Raw genomic sequence first — 25021 nt, 5'->3', positions numbered from 1 at the left:
GCGCAACCCACCGTTGCGTTCCAAAGGGGACACTCATAACATCCATCCACCCATCCATCCATGCACAGGCGAGCGCATAGTTTCTCAGTGAGAAACTCTACGAGTTTCATGTCCGAGTTTTGTTAGCGCCATGTCGTCTGCTACCAGGAGTTCGCACGATGCACGCAACAGGAACGCACTGCCAGCAATTCTTGAGTAGCGAGCGCGACAAAACCGTGAACTGGTTCTCAGGGACACGTTTACTAGCCGACTATATCAATCTTCCTTTTTTTTTTCCTCCCTTGGACATCGGCTCTGACATGACTCGCTCGACGCCGCGCTGCCGCTATCCCTGTGATCTGCCCGACGGCGCGTCGCGTGACAGAAGCAATGGAACTTGAAATCGAACATCACGATGTACAGGCCCTGCATTGCCTGCGCGAAGCAAAATCGAAGAGTGTGGTGCTGACAGTGCGCGCTGTGCCGTGAAATTGAGGAACAAAGTGTGGCACTCCGGAACTACAGAAAAAAGGGAAGCCAAATAAGAAATCTGCACAATATCTTCCCGTCCTGACTGTGGTTTTATCAGACGAACGGACAAGGTGGAGGTCGCGAGCAGACATGGCGTCCCACTTGTGTTTTCAGACCCAAGGAAGCTCAGAAGCCTTTGCTCTCAAATCGCAAAAAGAACACAAATAGGCTGTGGGACCAAACAAGGGCGACTTTTCACGAGGTGTGCCGAAGGGGTCATGTACGAGATTCCCCTCACGTGCGGTCGTTCCTATATAATAAAGACGGGGCGCTGTGTTAATGAGCGTGTCAGGTAGCATGAAAGAGGGCCCAAATTTGCCTATGCACACTGGGACTTGTCCCTCACGCTCTTGTGAACCACGTTTTTGAGATGTGCGGATGTCCCGAAGCACTGATACTAGAGCAAGGCAACTGGTTGAAGCTCATCACATATGCAAGAAAAGCAGCTTGTGCATTAGCGTTATCATTATATATAAGGCCAAGAAGTTTCTTGAGCGTTGTGTATCATGAATGCTTGATTAGATGCGCGATTGCAAGTTTGCTCTGCTCGTATGCGTTGATTGACGGTACATGTGTCCCTGCGTTCTGTGAATAAAGCAGTTGCGAGCAACGCCTGTCCCGTTCTCTCCTCTCGTGTCACTTTATTTGGCGTCTTTACATTTTATAATTAACAGCTACCAACCAGCCCAACAAGAAGTGCTTTTAAACAGTTATTTGTCGTAACAAAAATCGCACGGTCAACGTTATGTAGCCACTGCTTCCTGTGCGGGCCATCGCACTTTCCTTGTGGTATCATAAAAACTGCATAATCATCTTCATGCTCCAGTTATATGTGCAACAGCCCGGCATAGCGCTAGCAGAGAACACAGCGTACAACGTCCGCTACACCGCGAGCTGAGAAGAGAGAAGGGTAACAGGGAGACCAATCGTCTTGCGGAAAAACAAGCACACCACCACTTCCCGCGGCGGCGGCAGAGTTCAAAGGGTGGCGGTACTTTCAAATTATGGATTCTACGCAAACTCCACTGTATAGACGACCGCACGCCAAGTTTCATCCTAGACGCCAGCGCTCGTTTCTCCCCTGGCGGAACGATTTCATCTCCAACGGGTGTAGGTTTCCGCCGCCGCTTCCCTTAGCGGTCGCGCCCGCGTTCAGTTCGCGCTGCGCGCCAAACGTCTCTTGTTTGCGACGGCGCCTCTTCGGATGACCGGAAATTATTATTTTGTTGTTAACTGTCACGACAGCAATGTAAACACGAAAGGGTTGATGCCGCCAGTGAAATTCTGCCGATTCACAAGAAAATGGTACGAAAAAAGCAGACGACACACATGGATTACTGCGGTGCGCCGAGCGAAGTAAACAACTGGCAAACGAAGCGAGCTCGTTCATTGATCGCTCCTGAGTATATGACGGTTTTTATATGTAACCCACATGAATTTAATAATTACTCGGTACATAATCCTTTTATTCATATAAAAACTAAGTTTTTCGACGAGCGCTTGTCCTGTCTTCTTTCTCATGTTTCGTTTATGTGTGCGCTGCCCAAGAATGGAAACCACTTCTGTTGTATGCGCTAGCAGTGGCCGAAGTTCACGCGTGCCAAGAAATTGAATATGTGCACGATGCATTGAACATGACCGGAGTTCAATCCCGCTTCACCACTGCACTGATCGATCGAGTTACTGGACGATACACGCCCGCGTCTTGGCCACGCCGGCATTGCTGAAGCAGGAATGATTACTAATACTTTCAACTTCCGTCTCTTGAGCACTGTTAAAAAATGGCCAAGCTGTCTACATTGCTGCTTCTATTCCATATTGTAAGGGACGCACTAGTTAAAGTTGTGTGCGCATGTCGTACTTGTGCTATGCAGCGATATATTTTGTTTATTTCCGCACAGTGTCGATGGAAGACCGTTGTCGCCATCAGAGACAACACGGATTTGTAGCAAACATATTGTGAGAAACTGCAAAAATGACTTTAGCTCGTATGTGCCGTGTGTATGTGCCGCATCGTATGTGCTGACGATTTTTCCGGTGGTACATACGATGTCGTTTCCAATCACCTGCTCAGCGTCACTTACATGGTTAAGCAGACGCTGCCCTTTCGCCGCATTGCAGCCATAAAAATAATCGTAAAGCGTACCGATCTTCTTAAAGGCAAATAGAAGCGTGTACAGTCTGTTTCACACTTAGGGGAAAACTCGGAACGTATTGCATCGCGATGCGGCAAGCAATGGAGTCATGCGGTGGCAGCAGCTCGAGCAGGCGCAGACGCTCGAGGGGCGGAGTCGTGATCTGCGTCGTCTGCTACGGCGGCGCGCGCTGGCCGCATTTGTCGGGAAGCGTGCTACTGTCAGGGGCAGTGCACGTATATTTCTTCACTGTGTGTGCTACCGTAATAAGCAGCGACAAGACGCACCAAGATGTGCGCGCAACGTGTTCAGTCTTTGTTTGACTCGAAAGGAAAACAAAGCACTCAACAATGATAACTATGGGAGTCGAACACGATGAAACAAACGGATGCGATTAAATGAATGTTTTAGGTTCGGACAATGAGCTGGAAATGATTTTTCTCGACAATCATTCCCTACACCAGACAGACTCTGCCCGCCGGCGGGGAATTGGACACGTTACGCTCGGAACTTCAGTTAGTATCTCGTCATGTCCCCAGCGGCAGCGATGACAGCGCTCATCCTGGAAGGCAGTGAAGTGCAGAATGACTTGATCAGGGATGTGTTCATTCGCAGCACGTCTCAGTCGCTGACGATGGTGGATCGAAGCCTATCCTCGGGCGACTGATAGAGGGGATGGTGCGCCAGCGATAATTTCAACGAGCCCCAGACATTTTAAATGATGTTGGCGCCCGGGTATTGAGGCGGCCACTCCAAGAGAGTGACTGGCGCGCTCTTCTAGATGTTGTTGCACCACACGTGCAGTGTGGATCGGCGACCTATCGCGTTAGAATATATAGTCGCCTTCCAGAAACGGGCCGTCAATAATGTATGGAATCAGTACGTCGTCTATGACTGCCCTGCAGCTATGAACTTACCTTCGAGGCGTATCAGTTGGCGTCGCACAACGCATAGTAAAGAATACCGGCTCATTTCACGCCGTAACGATGAGATGAGTAGAACGCCGTTCTACTGATAGTAGAACGTTTTCCGACAATGCGGCCAGCGCGCGCCGCCGTAGCAGACGACGCCGTTCAAGATCCCGCCCCTCGAGCACCTGCGCGAGCTGCTGCCGCCGCCTGACTCAAGCGCACGCCGCATCGCGATGCAATGCGCTCAGAGTTTTCCCCTAAATGAAACAGACTGTACACCGCCCTTCAAACGAAATCTCCACGCGCACACCCGTAGGCACACACCGCGCGCGGCGCGAAACGTGCCCAAACACGCGCAGTGCAGGAGGCAATCAAGGCGGCGCTAACGAGAGATGGGAGGGGTACCACCCGCTAATAGAATTTTGCGTCGCATGCGGCGCTCTCAACGCCGGCGCAGCAGCGCCGCTCTCGGTGCCGTTCTTGTCCATGGAGCTTATGCCGAGCGTTACATCCCATCCACTAATGTGGCGCAGCATACGCCTCGGTTTGAAACATTTGACACAGCGATGGAGTTCACGTAGATTCCAGCAAATCTCCCACGCATCCATTCTAGCATGCTGGTTGTGTGGCCATTCAAAGGTACCGGTGTCACGCAAACAGCCCAGCCAATTGATATTCCTTCAGTCTGTAGAAAAGAGCACCTGGATTAAAATCCTGAGCCAGCAATTTTTTTCCCCTGTGTATATGCAATTTTTTGCATGCTTTAATTGGATGTCACCCTTCACTGTTGCCATTTTTTTGTTTGACGATACTGCACCGAGATTCACTAGTGTTATGCATCTTAATTCTTCTCCAAGTGCCATTTTATAAGCTTTCATTTGCACGAAGATTTACCGAACTTTATGAATCTTTCCACATTAAAATTTTAGACACGTGCACTTATCGGGCGACCACGTAGCGCAAGCCGCGCCTGCATTGCTGTCGCCGAAGCTCGCGTAATCAGATCGCATGCGCGACGCGAAGGCACCAGCGATCCCTGGAAGCTTCGACTGCATAAAAACCAGCACATCACATTGTCGACGATCGCCGGCCGTGTCCGCCGCTATCGTTCGAGTGCACAGCTTCACCCAAGAAAACGTGTTTCGCCATTAAATTTTGCTACCGTTATTCTTTAACATTACCACTACGCGACAATATGGTTTCACAAAGGTGGATCATATTCTGACCTTTTTATTATGCCCAGCCAATGTTCAAATAATGAATGAAAAACCCTGCATTGAAATCGACTAATTAAAGGCTAAAATTACAAATCGTTAATAGAAACAAAATTAATCGACCACCCCCTTGGAGACCCACCCGTGCATGCTATTTAAACGGAATCGCACTCACCGAGAGCCGAGCTCGCTGCCCAAAGAGTTGGCAAAACTGGCTGATGTTAATACTTGGCAGAACAGCTTTGCACAATGGTCATATTTTAACCAAAAAAATGTTTTATTAGCACTACGTTCCTTGTGAATTTCGAAATTGCTTCACACAGATGCATACATGCCTACTCACAGAATAACATTTCTTCCCAGAGAAGAAAAATATGTTCGAGGGAAGCAATGCTGCAAACGTTTTTGTCGACAGGTGAGGCGGGTAAGAGACGAGCTCCGCAAATGCGAAACCACATGCGCAATAAATGAACAATCACACATGCCGATAAAAAGTGTTCAGTTGTTTCTTTTAAAAAGGAAAAGATAAAATCACTCGAGGTGCTTCAAACGTAGTGGGATGATCCAAAAACACACACTATGTACAACAACAAAGCATTGACATGTACTCAAGACACTTTAGAAGTTGACCTCAAACAGTTTTTATTTTGGAGGCCACTTCACCCATTCAAGGACTAAGAGAGGCGAGAAATGCTTGCTCTGCGCTTTATACAGTGATGGAAATAAAAATGGCAAAACAATTCACATGTAAGTTGGCTGCATCTATCGTACACAATGCCCTGCGGCTGTTTCTGCTTTTGCAGACTGTGCATGGCTACAATTCCTTGGGCTAACCCACACTATGCTGGCTGACGGCAAATACATGGCACAACCTTGCCTCTGGGGTGCAGGCCATAAGGGCCTCCGAGAAACGATGAAATGTGTTTTCCTTCCCACAGCAATTTCCAAAAGCTCTGGATTTTATTTAAAGACTAGCCACCGAATATATTCAGATATAATACTGTAGCTTACGTGCTGGTATAGTAAATGGATCTGACATACACCAGTCAAAAAATCTTTTAGTACAAGTCCATTACATGCAAGACTAAAAACTGAACAAATAAAAAAAATTGTGCACGGAGCAGCTGAAAAGCACTACACACAGAGACAGTCTGAAATCTGGAAAAATATGTACTGTGCCATGGTATCAACTTTTCCAAGGTAAGCCAAACTAAAAACATTTGATGTATCCTGGATGCTGATGTTGGCTGCAACAAAGCCAGAGCTCTGCAGTAAAGTAAAAAGCAGACAAACAACGCATGCAGCACCGTGCTGCATCTTTTTTTTTTTTTTTTTTTTTGTTATGGAATAGGCTAAGCAAAAGGTACTGAACCCAGGTGGAGCCAAATTTCATTATGCTACTGTGCTTTGGCACATTTTTGTACACATTGTTCAGACACCAAGAGAACATGTAGTCGAGGACCAAAGAGGGCATGCCTAACCCAAACCACCCAGAGACAGGTAGTCATTGTTGAAAGCTGGGTCACCCGAAACACACTGCACTACTGCAATAGTGCCGTCATGTGTAGCTGCTACATTCTGAACTGCTGGCATATTCAAAGTGTTAGGCTGCACTTTTAGGAGACAGCTTTAAAATTCCAACGTGTCAGAAAATGACGAATATCCAACCAAACCTACATAACCCGTGCAGTGCCTGGAGCCGCACATACTGAAAGATGCCCAAGTCAATGTTAGCGTGTTCAAATATTGTGCATCAAACTGCCACAATTCCATGTGGCATAAGTAAGGGCACAGATGTACTTTTGGTCAATGCATGTGCAGTGAGACTGCCCGTTGAGAAGACAACCCAAGCCTGCAAAAGCACCACAGCGCTCTCTGAGAAACTCTTCAACAAAGAGCTCTCAATGACTGCAAAAACAAATAACAATGGCCGAGGATTCAAAAGTACACTTCACAGGAAATTGTGGCAAGCTCACCTAGCCCTTGCATAACACCTACACAGATCCAACTGAGCAAGTGTTTCATTTCATTTTTCCAAGATTAGTTTTGAGACGTGCAATGTCTACGGCAAGAAGCAACACACATCCAACACGGAAGAAAAAAAACCACAGCCATATCACAATATTTACTGTGATCCTTTCTGTGCAGTGTTTCTCTTAAAAGAAAAATCTGAACAATGGCTGTTCATTACGCATCCAACTTAGAGAAACGAGCAACTATACAAAGCATTATAAAGAAAAAAATACACCAAACTTTTAACATGTACAAAAATATGCAGTCAACAGAAATAATAATAAAAAAAAAAAAAAAACTAAAAAAAAAAGTCTGAAGACAATGTGCGTATGAACATGTCCCAATAAATGTGTCCCCTTGCATTTCAATCTACGATTTTCGGGGCAGACCAATATGCAAGCGCGGTAAAATTGTTTGAGTATTTTTTTTTATGCTCATCTGTGCACATGTGGAACGTACACTACTGCCATTTCAGCTCACTCAAAACAAGGAGGGAACTCGACAATGTGCCTTAGAGCACATGCACCTTGAACTGAAGTGGGAGCCTTGTTCACAGAGGTTGCTCTGTTCCTTCTCAAATATAAAGAAGCTGGCAGCCTTCACGCACCATTCACGGCACTGCGAACAAGTTCTGCTCCACACATTCATGCACTATGTGAAGATTAAGGCCGTGCTGCAGCGGCAAGACAAGGTTGCCAACAGTTTTGCCAGCTGATTAACCCCTCAAAAGCTGTCAGAGGCATTGTGTGCAGCCCCCATCAATTAAATTCTACCTCCCAAGAGAGGTGCACCGACAACATTCACACAAGCTGGTCTTGGAAAACTACTGGAAGCATAAATATTCGCACCTGCATGTAACTGTTTTCCACGATGCCTTCTACAACAAAATATTCCTGCTGAAAGAGTTGTGCTAATTTGGCTTAGAACAGCAGAGAGGCAGCGGCAGACTGACACCGGAATAAAATGCAGGGGAATAAAAAGCGTGTTAAGTAACTTGCCCGGTGTTTTAAAGCCATTTGCATGAGTCAATGCACAGAATTGATAAACACAGCCTACCTCTGAGCTCTTACAACGGCCTGTTCTTATATAATTGCGCAGCAAGGCAAGTGTGTGGCCCTGCTCATTCCATCTTCCAGCTTCTCGTGGCCCCAGCAGTTTAGAAAAAAAAAAAAAAAAGCGTACAAATTAGGCGGCCATTTATAAGGAATGGCACTACAGTTGACAGGCTCAAAGATGAGAAACAAGAATAAAACCACTGTGTCTATGCAAATGGCCCCAGACATCTAATGAAACAAAAGAGCAAAATGGCAAAGGCCGCTCTGCACCTTCAATGCATTGCCAATGTATTCTTTTGCATCTTGAAACAATGCTACAGTGCACCGGCAACTCCTCACAGATTGTAAGCAATAAATTAAGTTGCAAGAATGACGAGACAATTTTCACTTGAATATAGCCAAGAAAAATGATCTTAAGGACAAATTCAAGTCAAGACACAAGGACAGCATCTTTTTACAAGTGTGTGTGACAAAAGAACAAGGCCATAATGACACCACACGAGTAAGCAGCTTCAAAGCTGGCAAACCCTAACAACACAGCCAAGAGGGCAATCAATTGATCGCAATGTAGATGAGGAAACCGCTAAGCATGTGATGGCAATGAAAGCAGCGAGCTCAAAGAGAAGGTAAACACAAAACGAAAGCCGTCTCCACTCCTGTTTGGTCCACGCATGAAGTGCACTTCCCCAAAGACGATGAGTGGGCCTCGCAGAGATGGCTTTCCCCGCAGTTTTCCCAAACAACACCTGGGCAGAGGCTTGGTTTGACGTCTTCCCAGTCCAGCTGTTGGATCTTGGCACACGAGCAAAGCACTTCGGCTGTGGCTTCCCAAACGGCTCGCTGCACAGGCTCCTGCACCTTGCACACAGGGGCTGCCGAGCAGAGACACACTGCGAGCGAGATTCCTAGCCGCAGGTGAAGGGCCTTCTTTGCCATTGAGTTGAGAGGGGGGTGGGGGACAGGGGAGGAGGAGGCGGCGACGACAGAAGAGACGAGGACAAGAGACTACAAGTTGCATACGATGCGCCCCGCTCCGTCGCTCCCCCCTTGGGCGCCCAGAGCTCAGGTCCAGCTGTACGGCCCAGGCAGGTGGGCCTGCGAGTAGGTAGCTGCATTCCCAGGCAGGTAGGCTGAAGCGGCAGTCGAGGCAGCCACGTGCGCAGCGTGCGGTGAGCCGCCAAACCCACCCGAAGTGATGCCAAAGCTGGCCAGAGAGTGCTGGTAGCCCAGCGAGGCCAGCGGGTGCGCCAGTGACAGGGGTGACGCCAGTGATGGCAAGCCACCCGCATTGCTGCCACCGCGCTCTGAGGCAGCAGCCGACACTGACCCGCCCGCAGACGAGGTGGGCGGTGCGGCACCCTGCTGCGACTCATCTGTGTGCTCGGAGTGCGTTGTGGCACCACCGCCACCGGGGCTGGGTGTCGAGCCACCCGATGGTGGGTTCGAGTGGCTCTGGTTGCCATGGAACGTGTCCTCACCCGATTCGGAATCGCCGCCATTGTCGTGTTGCTGCTGCTGCTGGTCACGGGTGCCGCCACCCTGGTCGTCACCACCACCCTGCCCTGCAGCTGCCGCCGCCGCCGCCGCCTGCTGCTGCTGCTGCTGCAGCTTGGCTGCTTGGCTCTCAGCTGTCTGCTGCTGAGAGATGACAGGCACATGCTCATGCTCATGGACATCATGAATTGGCCAACAAGGTGTACAGTTAAACAACTTCAATATGACGAAATTCTTCATTTAACAAAGCATTTAACTTCCTATAACTTCTCACAATTTCAATATACCAACCTTCACTGCTGTTGCAAAGGAATACAGAGACAACAAATGCAAACTTCTGCAGACACAGATGGTGAAATGGTTGACCTGAGAGCGGCTATTTGCAAACGCACCTCTCAAATCGCGAACCGCATGCCGAGAGTGCCAAGAGCGACCATCACCGAAGCGGAGCATCATCATCCTACATCTTTTGCGAGCAAGTAAGAGCAGTGGCCAGCGAAGGACTGTGGCTTGACAAGCGCTGTGGCCAAGCAAGGGACGAGAAGGGGGGGGGGGGCGGCAATTATGATAATTGAATCAAGTGCACGTCTCCTTTTCTAACATGGCCCAGGCTGCGTATGGTTGCCAGTCTGACTGTATTTCCATGCGTTTATTAGTGCGCTATTTATTTCCGTGCGTCAGGAGTGCTCCAGGCCCAATAATCATTCGGCACTCGTTCACAGCAGCGTTCAAGAGGGCTGCCAGCCTTTACGCTGAAGAAACAAATCGCTGCGCAGCGGGCCGCAAGTTCTATGTTTCTGAACGGATGGTGCGAGAGTGGCGACTGGAGTGAAGCGAAATTTTCACCTGTGACGGCAAGTGAGGAATTTCCCACGTGCCGAATTCTGGACGCCTTCCGGAGCTGTAGGCTAAGCTTGCGGAGTACGTCCCTGAAATGCATGATCGGTCTCTGCCAATGAAGTGCGACATGGTCATGAAACAAGCTCAGATGTTCGCCTTTCAAGGACTTGCTCTGCCGTGAGTACAACGAGTGGCTGGCGGCAGAAAACCACAAAATTACGCCAACCGGGCCTGCCAAAAGGGCCTCCCTGACGGCTGCGTGTGTTTGGGTGCATACGGCATGGGCTGCTGTCCCACAAGATGTTGTGTTGCACTTGTTTGCCAAATGTGAAATTTCACTGTACGAAGACGCGCTGTGCAACGTAGCAATGATGACGATGGCAGCACTAGTGAAGATGAGTAGTCCAGTGACCATGTGAGCGACTAATAAATTTTCTTTATCGAATGCACCCTCGGGTATGCTCCCTATTTTTTTTTCCACTGTCACGCGATATAGGGGGGGGGGGGGGGGTTGACTTACAATTGTGTAACTACAGTAGCAACGTTGAACTGCTTCATCGATACCTAATCTGGAGCTATTGAAGAAAAGTGCTAGTTGCTAGTAGACAATTGCTTTTTCTGAACTTCGCTCTCAAATAGAACAATGCAACTCATATTTAAAAAGTATTTTCAACACGTTCTGGCCATAAACAACATTTCAATACTCCCTTGGTGGAATCTTCAGTTAGATTAGGTTAGTTGGAACAAGTATTGAATGTAATCATGGGAGAGATCGCGCAATTATATCTCCATCTGAACGCTCACTTAGCCTCCTACATCAATTTGCGCTCGTGTCTCATAGTGCAGAGTGTTGAGGAAAGTATAGCATGGCAAATAGAGAGATCAAAAGCAAATGTTTGGAAAGCGGAACGCTCGCGCTATGTCGCCCCAGTAGTTTCGAATACAGTAGAACCTTGTTGATATGTTCCCGTTGCGAACAACCTCCTGGTGTCAACGTTTGCGATCGTGAACACAAAAAATGACCTAATAATAGAGTTACGATTAATTTTTACCGGTACGTGCATTCCCGGAAAACACAATTTTTCGGCACCGACGTTCAGTACATCATCAAACTGCGATCGTACGAAACGTTTCCCGGCTGCTAGACCCCATGCAAACAACAAGATGAGCGAGGCATGCGATAGAGAACAGCCACCCACCACATCAGCTTCCACGCAATACTTGTTCGCCACTTTCTTTTGAAAACGGTAGGTGTGCACTCGGTTTCTTATGCTAGTACCAGCATAATCTCCTCCGGGGTCGCGGCACAGCCCATTTAAAGCTATTGCCGCCAAATCTATTGCCATAAGCATCTTCACTTACCACTTTTACAGCGTGTGGGGCGTAGTGCCATTGGTATCTCACTCCACACTTTTAGTAGGCGATATTCCAAATGTGCCGCTGTTCCCTGCTGTAGGCGGCGCAATGTGAGCATCAAGTCTCCCTTGGGTTGCATCTGGCTTCGGCCGCAAGCTCAATCTTGTTTCTTTTGTTCTATCACCGTTTTAAAATATTACACAACGGGAAAACAACAATATATGTCTCGGGTTGCCAAAGCCCTCCCAACTCGACGCGCATCTTATGCCACGTGTGCAACAATTCGTGTAATGCTTCGCATTACGTAGATGTCAGCTATGCTTCAGTATATTGCATTCCTTAGTCACTTTGAATCGTACGATTTTTCTCGTGCTTTTTTATAAAGCGGATGAATGAGGTTCTACTGCATATGATTTGCTAGACAATTAGCGAGTATTCCACAAGTGGCCAACAAAGCCTGCCAACACATTGCTACGTGAATATATGCTATGATGAAACTGGTCAGTTTGTGTTTTGAACATTCGGGTGTCTACCAAGTTGACATCTCAATATACCCCCCCCCCCCCCCCCCCCCCCCCGAGTTTTCCAGTTTTTCCCAGAGTGCCACTGCAAGATTCCCCGAGTGACACAGAACTTTGTTTTATGTTAAGGCGGGTCGACACCATGTCACCTGATGCTGTTACTCTAGTAAGCGTGCTATAACAATAAAATAAGAAAAAAAGCTTAATCCACTTTGGATAATAAGCAGTAGCGTTTCTTTTATTCAAAAAGAAAACAGTCGGCCAGGGTTAGTAAAACGCCTAGAAGCGTACGGTAAGGGGCTAGTTGGTATGACATTATGCAAACAACGAAAAACTGCGCAAAAAAGAACAAGACAGAGAAAGAACCACACGACACAGGCGCAGACTAACAACTGGTTTAATGCTCCAACGCCACTTTCCTACTAACAACAGAACGCATGCGCACAAACCGCAAAGACCAATGCCGCTATCATGTAGTCAAGCCCAGAAACGCCAACTCCTTGCGGTACAAATGTATGGAAGCCTCACTAACACATTTATCCGGCCCTAATCTTGCGATTTCTAAAGCTTCGATTACTTCACGCTCTTTCTTATCACTTGCGCGTCCGACAATCTTAGTCCTGCCGAAAAGTGGAGTACAAACTTTGCCGTCATGCCTGCAGGTCTTGCAATGCTTAGGAAGATGCTGTCCTCTAGAATCATCTAGTGAATTGGCGTGTTCTAATAATCTAATATTAATGCAGCGGCCTGTTTGTCCAACGTACACGTTGCCACAACTAAGCGGAATCTCATAGATGACATTCGCTCTACAAGGCACAAACTTGTTCCTGTGGTTAGTGCTGCACTCGATTATCTTCTTTTTCCTATCAGGTCCAGCTAAATTGCACAGACTGGACAGCTTACAAGGTGCCGAAAAGAGAACCTGTATGCTGAATTTGCCGAATTTACGAACAGGGTCGCGGGTAAATTCGGCACATGAACTTTTTTGCATTTCGGCTCCATTGAAATGTGGCGACCACCACTGGGATTTGATCCAAATTTTTTGTTGTAGCCATAAACTTTGTAGAAAGGACATATTATGTTGTAGCCATGAACTCTGTGCAACTTTATTTGCATAGGAATGCCATTTGTGTGCCTTCTGTTTAACAAGGAACTAAAATAGGAACGTGAAGCTCGTGGTGCTAGCTTTCTGGCATTGCTTTCAATGATTGTGCATGATTTTGCAAACAATATCTCAGTGTTATTTTAGCACAATGGCCATATATATGTCATGAACTTGTTGCTGAAAGACAGGGCTACATGGTGATGCAATTTATATTGCCGTATTGTTAGGTCATTCAAAGTTACAGTGAACTGAAAGTTCAAACTCGTTTTTCTCAGCTTCATTTTTTTTTGTACACCGCACACTGCCTTATGGGGGGGATCTTCATATGTTCTTTCTAAGTACCAGCAAAATGTTTGGTATCAACATATTTGTGTCGAATGGATCTAGCCGGTGATGCTATTTATTTATTTCTAAAGTTGCCGGCTAAATTTTAATTGCCACTAAATACAAATGAAACTTGGCAACAATATTGAGATTATGTTTACATCAGTTTCTTTTTTGCATTATAATTGCACTGAGAACAATAAGAATAGCATCACCGGCTAGAGCTATTCTCTGGCGTTCTGGCCATAGGTCCCGTTAAAAATTGATCGAACTTCTCTATTAAAAACATTGCATCATTTGTTCTAATGAAGATATACAAAATCTAATTAGATATTTGCAATCAGCACGTCTCCCCATGTCTCCCCTTAATGAGCCGATCTGAAAAATTTTTGCGGCAGTACACTTCCTAGAGGACACGTAACAACTTACAGCGTATAACCTCAATTTCTTATGCGGCCAGGTCCTCGTCTCCCCTTTATGGTGGATCCACACGACGGATGAAATCAGTTTTTTTTTTTTCGCGACGGACGGCACATCACGTGACTACCCGTCACGGATTTGTGCCGTCCACGCGTCGTCCGCGACCCCCACGGACGGAAAATGCCGAGTTATTTTTCGCATCCGGATTTCGGGGGTCGAATGCTGCGGATTTAGCCTAGCATGTTCTACAGTCTGGCAACAAGCGTGGCTTTGGGATCTTTCTGAAACAGCTTCATCGCTGCTGATACCATTCCTGTCTGTACGCGCGCGCGCGCGACTCGCACAAGAGTGACTGAAATGAACCTGAGCGACGAGGCAACTTTGTTCTTACATCTCGTGGAGCAGTTCCCCGCGTTGTGGGACATGACTCTCACCAATTACGCGGACACGAGAGCGCAAGACCTCTTTCGATGAAACAAGTACTCGTCATCATCCAATTCGGACAAAACAACAGCCATTGCGGCCAACCGTCGTTTCCTTTCGATCTCCATTTTCATTCAGAATGAAAAACACATATGAGAAAGTCTTTGTTACACCGATGGCGCCATCTAGAGTGAGTAGAAACAAGCAATCACTTTAACTTACGGCCACTGAGATCTGCCCAGGCCGCCGCAACATCTTCGAGGTCATGTTCAGCCAATACAGCCACTCTAAGCCTACATGCCGAGATTCTGAGTATCGCTTTCGGAAACGGTGCCCACTCATCACGAATACATTGCTGTCGAAGCTTCTGGACACAAATTTAAACAAAACACAAGCCTCAGTTTGAAAGTTACAGGCCACACAGTGGACGACAACGACTTGACAGGTTCGAGGCGGACGGCAGTCGCTTCGGGCGGTGCCACCATCTTTATTTTTCCAACGCGGTCACTGCTCAGTCCATCCGTCGTATGGATGCGCTTCGCAGCCGGACGGGCGGCGGAATAAGCGTCCGCGGCACAGATTTGTGTGGAGCCGTCCGTCGTGTGGATACACCATTAAGGGGAGAGGAGGGTCCTGAAAACTTTTTTAAATTTTTCGACATACATTGCTTAAATTTTGTGTGGAGATATATTATAGAATGCTGATTTCAAATATGTGTTTAGATGTAAAATATCTCACTTGGAAAAAATATGACAGAATACGATACTCCTAATTACGTCATTTCTTAGGGACCTCTTTAACCCTTTCGCTGTCACGGACGTACCGGCACGTCATCGCGCTTCCCCCCCACGGTGTCACTGACGTACCGGTACGTTCTCTATCGTGCGTTCAAAATTTCGCGCCTGAGCGCAAAGCTGGCGCTCCTGAATTGGCCACGCCATCTGTTGACTCTTTCTACAAGTTCGTATATTCTCCCCGACCTGTGTTAACCCATGTATTGAAGAGTACGGTGCAACTGCCACTCCCCACTTTCTCTTTGCCGAGTGGCGCGGTGGCTCCGCGTTCCCTGGATCATGCCGTTGCGCGCGTGTGGTTATGGGTTCAAGGGTTGTTCTGCCATCTCCGCTGGTTTGAAGGTTTTTATTTTTCTTCCGTTGGTGTGTCTGCTACGCCGCGTCAAGTTCAGGCGCACGCGCCGTTGCCTCTCCGAAAAGGGTGACTCGATTGCTGCTTTCGCTCTCTCACCGAACCCTCGCTTCCGACTTGCAGCAGTAAACGTAAAGCCCTTCGAACTTTGTTTAGCCTTTTTCCATCTCCCTCTGTCTTCTCGATCACGCAACGTCCCATTTCTCTCTGTTGCGCGGGCGACTGAAAACGCATCCTCCCAGCGCGCGGTTACTTTCGGATGGCTCGACGCGCGGGACCTTCGTCTGCTCATTGGTGCGGTGGCTCGATTCAGATTTAGAATACGAGCCGAGCTCGGATTCGGACTCGGACAGAGTCGCATGCGAGGAAGAGGGTTCCGCATCGTCAGATTCGGATGTTCAATGGATTTTATAGTCAGGCTGATGATGATGTTTACTAACAGCAGCTGCAGAACACTGAAATGTGCATATAGCATTGACTACGTTATTTGAATTCCAATCAGAATAAAAAATAAATTGCTATGTTCATTCCCTGTTATGCTCGTTCCCTGAAACCAAGCCGACACTGGGGGTGCATCACGGCCAGAAAGGTCCGACAGTGAAAGGGTTAATAATTTCTCATTAAAATAAAGTGTTTTTAAGAATATGTAGAGATTTACAAAGGCCCACTCTGCATATCCTAAAGCTAAGCAAATACCAATAAAGTAATTGTGATTATCACAAATAAATCACAAAGCTTGGGGAAGAAAACAATGTGGCAGTAATTAGCCTACATTTGATCAATTAATAATCTATCACATTTAAGAAAATACTAAAAGCTTTAGGATATAGCTGAGATAGTACTAAAAGAATGATACCTAATTCACCTAAGTCAGTTGATGTAAACATCAAAACTTCCATAAGCCAAAAGCACTTGACGAATAAAAGGCTGAGAAAATTGCATTTAAAGTTTTACTGCCACTAGTTCTTTTATCTATTGAACAAATGGAAAACCTTTGGGCTCTAACGTGTTGCCCAGGTGTTGCTGAGCACAAGAACACCAAATTTACCAAAAACAATTCATGTAAACTTTATCAAACCTTTCATAAGGCAAAGGCACTTGACGAAAAAAGAAAAAAGACACCCAGAAAGTCCCTTTCAAGTTTTTGAATGCTCTCACAAGTTCACACAAGACCTGGGCAGGAGTCTTGCGTCCTATCAGGCTTGTGTTTCTTGACCATTCTCTTCATCTTTTCAGTCTCTTCGTGACCTTTCTTAGACCTGTAAAGCCTTTGTTTATCCTTTTCAAGGCTCCTTCGAATGAGGGAGCTGCCAGGACTATAGCCAAGCTGCACTGCAACAGCCGTGCTGGTTTGTGTCATTCCCTAATTGTAGTGTGACACTGCTTCAGCAACATCCCTTTCCACAGCCAGCAATAAGTCGTGTCTGTTTTTTGAAGTTTGGGTCCAGATCAGAGTACAGGCATTCAACAACATTTTGTGTCATGCCATCACTGCAGCGCTGTAAGAGGGCCTGGTCGCCTAGCCTTGCAAAGACTGGCTCTAGTGCATTGCGAATAAACCTTGGCAGAGGGTTTTTATGCGGTGGTGGCTCCTCTTAGTTGGCCAGGGCACGGTTTAAGAAGTACCAGGGGTCATCACCTTCAGGACAATGACTGTGATCAGGGGATTCGTCCGTTGAAGTCATGTGCAACAGTGTGGCCTGCACTGCCTTCTGCATTGCAGGAACGTCCTGCCTGTGGCTCCTCGGAGCATACCCATAATAGTTTGTTATTTTTTATTTTATCCTGGGTAAGTCTTGTTAGGATCGGCCTGCAGGGGTACTGCTCTGCAAAGCTATTTCAGCCCACTGCACGTGCTTCGATCGACCCGCGGTGCTGGCACCCTTCGGAGAACCAGCGAGGACGACAGCGCTAACCCCCCATGCGCCTCGTTCGGAGAATCGGTGACGGCAGCAGGGCGGGCCACGTTTGGCACCCAACGTATTGTTGGTTGATTTGCCGGGTCTTCATGGTCTCTCTCGGCAGCAAGAAGAGCTTCCCTAACAAAAGGGTGCTTGGCGGTATGGGGGCCCCAGGATTCGCCACAGTCTGCTGACACTCGTGGCGACTACAAGAGAAAGGCAGCTCTGGAATTTAGAGGCGCAAGACAATGGGTAACCGGCAGCCGCGCTGCGGGGGTCAGCTCGGGGAACCGACGCGCCTTTCAAGACTCTAGGTAATGGACAACTGGTGGGTCGACTGCACTGACAATGACGTCGAACGGTTCTCTCACCTAGGGATCTAGGGAGAACGGAGTGTTTATAAGTGGCTAGTGGTCGGCTGCTTGGGGGTGCTCGTGATCGTGCTCGTCAATGTACTCGTCATAATGGGCGTTTACTGTATGCTCATCTTGTGTGCTCCATTTGGGAGCCATGCTAGACTGTCGATGTATCTCTTGTTTAAAATGTAAATACTGTAAATAAACCTTGCTCACCTAGTTCCTCCCAAGTTCCTCCCTACAACCTACAACTCCTTCAACTGGATGCCAGCGGGGGGATCATCCTCCAACTCCTACAACGCGGTGGGATCGTCCGACAACTCTAATAGTCTCCCCTTCCCACCAAGAAACTCTCCTTGGGCTTTTTTTCTTCCCCACCAAGGTGCGATGGGCTGTCCCCATTCGCTTATGGACATGGTTCAGACAGTCTTCTTTTTCAATGCTTAAGTATCCGTAGATGCTGTCTTGAGTCAGTGCATGAAAAGTACGGCTATCACCATCAGACAGAATTGTTGTGTAGCGCAGCCCATTCTTCTGCAGGGACCGCCTGAACAGGATCAGTGCTGCTTCCGTCTCCATCCACCCGGCATTGCAGTCAATGTTTTTTTGACACTTGTGGGTCACAGCCCAGTCACCGTAGCCATTATCATCGAGGTCAGGTGCTCCTTCGCAGACACGGCAATACTGAGAAAGGACGACATGGTCCAGCACCAGGCCTGTGTAAAGTTCAATAATGCACCCCACAGCTATGTTAGAATTGTGGCCACGGGTTTTCCAGGTACCATCAAAAATGACGTCCACGTTTCCTACAGGGTTGAGGAAGTCCTTGTAGAGGGTTCCGACTGCTTCCACGGTTGCTGCCTCTGTCTACTGCCTGGCAAGCTCGCACCATGGTTTCCATGTGTCCCCTGAAGGTCTTGTGGGAGAGGTTCAGGGTGGTACAAAAGTCCGTGAGGGCTATTACTCTTTTTCCTATACTTTGTATGCCTTTCATTGCCCTGAGGTTGATCTCAAAGGGCATGATGTTTGATGCTCAGGTGACTCGTGTCGACAAAAAGTGCCGCTCCGCGAAATTGCAACTTGAGCATGTGAGCAGTGGCCTCACCACTAGGCCGTACTGTTTCTCATTGCACTTTTTGAGCTCAATAGTAGCCATCCCACACTTGCTGCACGTTGTGGACACAAAAAGCGCCTGCAAAACTTTTGTCCACAATGACATACTCCGTGCCGCGATCGTCGTCGTCACTCACCGCGCCGACACCTAAAAGCTCGAACTTCCGCGATGTCGCACACTTTTTTGCCACGGAAGACTTCACGTTGCCTGCACATTCTTTGCACTCCGCACACTCAGCCTCCGTGTAAAATGATGTGTCGATGCGATGCGCATGAGAGCTTGGTCCAGCTGCGCCCACCGGTGATGCTGAAGTTGACAGTCTCGAGGAGTTTGAAGCAGCCGTGTCGACCCGCAGTGCTGCGGCTTGCAGCAACACTGCAGTTCTCGAGGTGCTTGGAACAGCGGCGTCAATCCGTGGTAGGATAGCTTGCGGTAACACCAAACTTGACGATCTGGATGAGTTCGGTACAGCAGCCCCGGGGGACCGCGGTACTGCGGCTTGCGACAACACCGAAGTGGCCGTTCCAGTTGAGCCCGGCACAGCGGCGTCGATAGGTAGTACTGTGGCTTGCGATGACACCGAAGCTGCCATAGTTGTTTTCGAAGATGCAGTTATCTTGTTCCAAACACACCTCCTTTTCCCGACCACTTTCTGCGTGCTTGATTTCAAACGCGAGTCCCGCCCCATCAGAATAAAGGCACAAAAACAAGCACGCACGTAAGCATGGCATGGCAGTCTGGCTAATAAGCGTAGTAACGAAAGTGCGAGCTAAAAGGGAGCGAATTAATGATGACAATATTTACATGACCGATGCGAAAAGAGGCTGTGGGGCGCGAAACACTGCACAACAAAGAGAAGCCTCGGGAACACGCAGACGACACGAAGGTACCACGCCGGCTCGAGAAGGAGAGGAGGCACGCCAGGGCCAATCAGAGGGCTGCGCCTCGGAGAAGTACACGCTTTGCCCAATCAGTGTCGCTCTTTCCGGATTTCACCCTTCGAAAACGTCACCGATGCCGTCACTCACAGAATGCCTTCCGTCGTGTTGAAAGGCGGCAAAATGTAGTACGGGAAACCAGCAAGTTTTCAAACGAGACAAGATCGCGGCGATCGTCCTGCATCATCCGGGGCTTTGGCAGCTTGAAATTAGGGCAAATTTTTTAGCTGGGCCTTCAATTCCGGCCGACCGACAATTACAAACTGCCGTTTTTTTAAAACTTTTAATAATATTTTTTAAATAACTGACACTTGCACTAGAAAGGCGAGTTACTTTTTGAATTTTTGCCAGGACATTACAAGAGCTTTGCATTTTGTTCGCTTTCTTGTTTAAGGGGGGACATGGGTTGTAAAGATAACGCCACTTATTTCTTAGCCAAATTAGATGAAACTGCACAGACTTGTTCAGTTTCTTGAGCTGATTTTAAATATGCAATTATATTTTAAATAGGTCAATTATTTCCTGAGATAATTAGTAATCATATTATATTGTTTGCTGAAACAATAAAAAATATATATTTTTAACGTAACATTGTTATTAACACATGAATAGATACTAGAATGCATAAGGAATACAGCGCTGCAAGCAGAATTAAAATTGAACAACTACTTTTCAAATTGCAGTACAATAAAGTTCATTGTTTATGCATAATAAAAAACAAGAAATTTCTCAACAAAATTTTTCTTTTTCGAGCTGTGAATGAAAAATCTGCTTTCAGCACTGCTTTATCTGCACATTTAGCTTCATGCTGCAAAAAAAATTATAGCCCTAGCTGTCCTAGGTTCAAAGATATCAAAAGCAGCAAACAATGAAAGTGGCTAAAATCTGTGTACTGAGAAAACGAGAAAAAAAGGCTGATACTTTATTTAACTCTATACAGTTCAAAATATCATGGTATGTACACTCCTAATGGGCTAATATGTGCCAGGCATGTAGTCAGATCGACTGTTTGCACCCGTGTGTCTTTTCTTCAAGGTGCGCTGCAGGTTGTCGGCAGATGAGCGCTTGCAAGCTGAAGTCACTTTGACGATACGTCACCGCAGTTCGTACAGACGACAAGGTAAATATACCTGGTAGCAGAGCTTCCATAGGAGCCCATACGTTCAAAACATGGCGGTCCATCGGTGGTTCGTGGGGCTTAGTGCCATTTGTATGTGGTGGGAATACTTCCGGCAAAAAAAATAATGTGACGCCATGTCCGTTAAAAGCAGAAGTGACGTCACTTTGTTTTCGAAGGCGCGAAACTTGTTTTGTTGGCCTGCTTTTGGAGCTATATATTCAAATGTCCCGCCATTCGACTTGATGGGTGTTTCGATCTTTCAGTGCGGAAAGCAATGCAGGAAAAGGCAGCCGCACGGTTGTTGAAATCGCACCCCTGCACAGAACATACTTTCTTTGGAGGTCGACGAAAGCTTTAGGTGTAGAGTGCTGATCCTATCGTCGGACGCCAAGCCCGTCGGCCGGCGCAGTCGAACGAAAACAACTACACAATTATCTGGCGGTCGTAACTCACTACTTTTGACTGAACAGATTAAGAAGCGATGAAGCTACCCGCGTCACCAAATTCAGACAAACTTCGACAAGCAAGATAGCACAAACTGTGAGGGGGGCGTATTTCAACAGGTGAACTTAACGAGTGCGCCTTTGTGCCCATTTCAAGACGTGCATTGCATTTCAAGTGATAGTGGCGTCAACGCCCCCTCTGACGATGGGCGCTGAAAATAAATGCATTTATTAATAATAATAAAATGGAATAAACTTGTATTTACTTAACTCGTCACAAATATATAAAATTGACCAGGAATATTATTTTCGTTGCATGAATCTAACTGCGTCTTGCTTGAATTAAAAAAAAAGCTTTTTTCTTTCCCAAAGTTTGTTCCCTCCAAACATAGTCGTGCTTCAATCGCTGCTCCCATAACCCCCCTTGCTGATGTCGGTGACAATCTGTACTAACCGCTTTTCGCCCGAAGCTTCGCAACCTATTTGAATCGACCTTGCACATGAGCTGAAGCTTGACGGCAAGACCGTATTCACGCTCACCTCTCATGATTTGCGCATCTCCCTTACAAATCTTGCACTGTAAACGCGATACCAATGCGTTCACCGCCTCCAAGTGCACGATGGTGACGGCCGTTTCGTCAGGGGGGGGAACCAAGGTGTCGGCGCGCTTAGCGATAAGATTTCACTTCTGCTCTGTCGCCGAGACGAATGACATTTCCCAAAGTTTCTCTTGTGCTTCTTTCTTCTGATCCTCTAACTGTTGTGGCAGCAAAATTTGTATGTCAAGACGCACACGGCTGCTTTCCTCGATGCTGTCGGTAGTTGACGAGCTCGTAGGTCTAGCGTCCGTTAGGCCTACCGTGGCGGCAGCAGCGACCGCTTTGACGTCTGCACTGCCGATCGCAGCGAAGTCGTCATCCTCGTTGTCCCGAGTTGTTGTGGGACGCTTTTTGAAGTTCTCCGATAGCGATCGCCTCACTCGCTTCCCAAATTTGTTCTTGGTGTTAACTTCTTGATTGGCCGAACCATAGCTGCAGTCAGCCGACAGCACCAAGACAAAATGGCGTGCACTTGTGTGCGTCTCAACAGTGTGAAGCAGACAATGGGAAGGCCGCTAGCCCAATCGGGTGCCTAGACTTTGTCACGTGCACCGAGCAGCCAATACAATCGCGCGTTGGGACATCTCGATGACGCGTTTTTTCTAGAAAGCCAATGAGCAAGGACAGTCAGCGACGGCGGGAAATTGAAGGGCGGCTGTTTTACACGAGACTAAGATGGCCATGATAAACCGTGTGCGACGACAACCGTTTGACGCGGACAAAGTGCCATTTTTGCTTAAATTTGCGCTGATTCACCTCACAGGCGTGTTACAAATTGAATTTGCGGCGAAAATAATGTGAAGCTGAAAACTTCGCAAATTATGCAAAAATGGTTCTAGATTCCGAAAATGTCAGCTTCAAAAAGTCGATTTTTTCGCTATTTTCGGCCTGAAAACCGGAAAGGCCGTGTCAGTGACTGTCTCAATGCAGAGTTTGTTGCTTTGAAGGTTCAAAAGTTGCCTACCACCCCAGTTTTCAAGGAGCACATTTATTTTCAAGCAGTTGACCGTAGTGTTTGTTGATGCTCCCCCACCCCCCTTATATGTAATACCCTGAAAAGGGTCCTTAAGGGACAATAAATGATGAAATGATGTTATAAGGGCCCTTGAATCTCTTTTTCCGGGATTTAAACGAGGTGTACCAACTACGTTATGGTGCGTCTGTTGCTGTCTGCCCATTTCCAAATAAACGTGTCAGTGAATACACTTACCTTGCGCCTGTAGTCCTCCATGTTTTGTTCGTACTTGATCTTCTCCTCGTTTTGCCTCTCAACATAAGGCCGCTTGTCCTCCTCCGACATGCCCCGCCACCTTTCCCCACCTGGGCAACAAACAAAGTAAGGCCTCGCTTAAGAGCATGCCCTATGTGCGACCAGTTTGCCAAATGAAGAGTCCTGTGCATGCAGGATTGGCAGTGCTACATATTTGCACATGAGACAACAACCGATGGGCTCTTTCTGTTCACCATAGCACTGGCACCATGAGAGCAAAAGCCCAATGAATGAAGCACTGCAGTTTGCTGTGGGAGTTGCATTACTAAATTACCATTCTACAATACCATAAAAACCACTCACTGCAGGACACGTCATGGCTTTGGTGGCGTCTGCTGGGGCATGCCCAACAAAATATGGATCATGTCCCGGCCAAACAGTATTGTGACCATTTTTACAACGGCAGCTACAACGAATTTGCCTCTATAACAAAATTTAGGTGTCCCCGATGATTGAAGTGGACAAGTCCACTACGTGGACACTTGCATTTTCCTTGCCAACTGTGACAATTTTGTTGGCTGTTGCACACGTATGTAATGATTCTTTGGAACAGTAGAGTGGAGAAGCAGTGGGGTGGAAGGGGGGTATTCTGCAAATGTCCACCTAGGCATTTGCCAAAGTGAAACACGATGTTCAGTATCACATAGAAATCGCATGAACACCGGTCTACGCGCAGCCACGGCGTCTTTCACCCGAAAAGCTACAGCTAGCCCGACAGGCGCTTTCCCATATGATGGAACTCTGCATAGTATGCCCTTCGTCCAGCCTATATGTGTCGCCACTGCACATGGTCCCCAAATCAACAGGCAGCGATTGGCATCCTTGTCGGGATTATAGGGCACTAAACCGTGCAACTGTACCGGACCGTTACCCAGTGCTGCACGTCCACGACCTCACCTCTTGCGACAACATCTTCTCAATTATAGATCTAGGGAGAGCATATCATCAGATACCCGTAGCACTAGAGGATGTTCCCAAGACTGCAATAACAATGCCATTGAGAACGTTCCAATTTCTACGGATGCCTTTCGGCTTAAGGAACGCAGGCCAAACTTTTCAACGGTTCATGGATAGTGTTGTCCGGGGCCTCGACTTCTGCAAGGTTTACCTGGATGACCTGCTGATTGCTGGCCGCACGCCCAAAGAGCACGAGAGTCATCTACGCTGCGTGCTACAGCGACTGGCAGAGCACGGCATCAGTATCAATACGGCCAAGTGCCTGTTCGGGGTACCGTCACTACCATTTTTGGGCCACAGCATTTAAAGTGCGGGAGTGCAACTACATCAGGACAAGGTCGAAGCAGTAAGATGGTTTGCACAGCCGAAAATCATCCGCCAGCTCCGAGAGTTCCTGGGACTTGTAAACTTTTACCATAGGTTTGTTCTGAAGTGTGCCCACATCCTTCACCCACTGCACAGCCTACGAGCAGCATCAGGAACTAATGCAAGCGCCATTCAGTGGAACGACCAAGCCGTAGAAGCGTTCCTGCATATTAAAGGGACACTAAAGGTTACCGGAAAGTCAAGTTAAAGTGATAAAGCAATGCTCTAGAATGTCTAAGGCGTCAATATAATCGCGAACAGAGCTTTAGTAACCGAGAAATTGAGGTAAATGCACGACACGATTTGAGACCCCCCAGCGACATTCCGGTACTAGCCCAATGACGAAAGCACTCCTCATCATAATTTATGTCACTAGTACTCAACTACTCATATTAAAAAGATAATTTCAATAGACTATAAGACGGAAGAAAATGCTACTTGTCTACTCCCATTCGATTCTAAGAAAAAAAAGTAACATTTTGACGTTACC

At 47.4% G+C, this 25021-nt stretch overlaps 1 protein-coding gene and 1 pseudogene across 6 annotated transcripts in view; both read right to left on the bottom strand.

The window, feature by feature from the left end:
* LOC140219041 (uncharacterized) overlaps positions 1-25021 on the bottom strand; it is a 500311-nt pseudogene that overhangs the window by 349114 nt on the left and 126176 nt on the right.
* Positions 5024-25021, bottom strand: part of LOC126523944 (uncharacterized) — an 89607-nt gene continuing 69609 nt past the window's right edge. For 5 of the 6 annotated variants that reach the window (XM_072288892.1, XM_072288891.1, XM_050172355.3 and 2 more), the window contains 2 exons: positions 23149-23258; positions 5024-9476 (listed from right to left, as the gene is read on the bottom strand). In XM_072288892.1, the coding sequence (XP_072144993.1) occupies positions 8901-9476; positions 23149-23258 (686 nt within the window). In that variant the 3' untranslated portion in view covers positions 5024-8900. The remainder of the gene's footprint in view (positions 9477-23148; positions 23259-25021) is intronic. The other variant, XM_055066983.2, reaches the window with a different exon arrangement.

The sequence above is a fragment of the Dermacentor andersoni genome, chromosome 6 (assembly GCF_023375885.2).
Source record: "Dermacentor andersoni chromosome 6, qqDerAnde1_hic_scaffold, whole genome shotgun sequence".
Classification (NCBI taxonomy): Eukaryota; Metazoa; Arthropoda; class Arachnida; order Ixodida; family Ixodidae; genus Dermacentor; species Dermacentor andersoni.
Note: the sequence above shows the minus strand (reverse complement) of the source record. Positions and strands in the feature narration are given on the sequence as shown.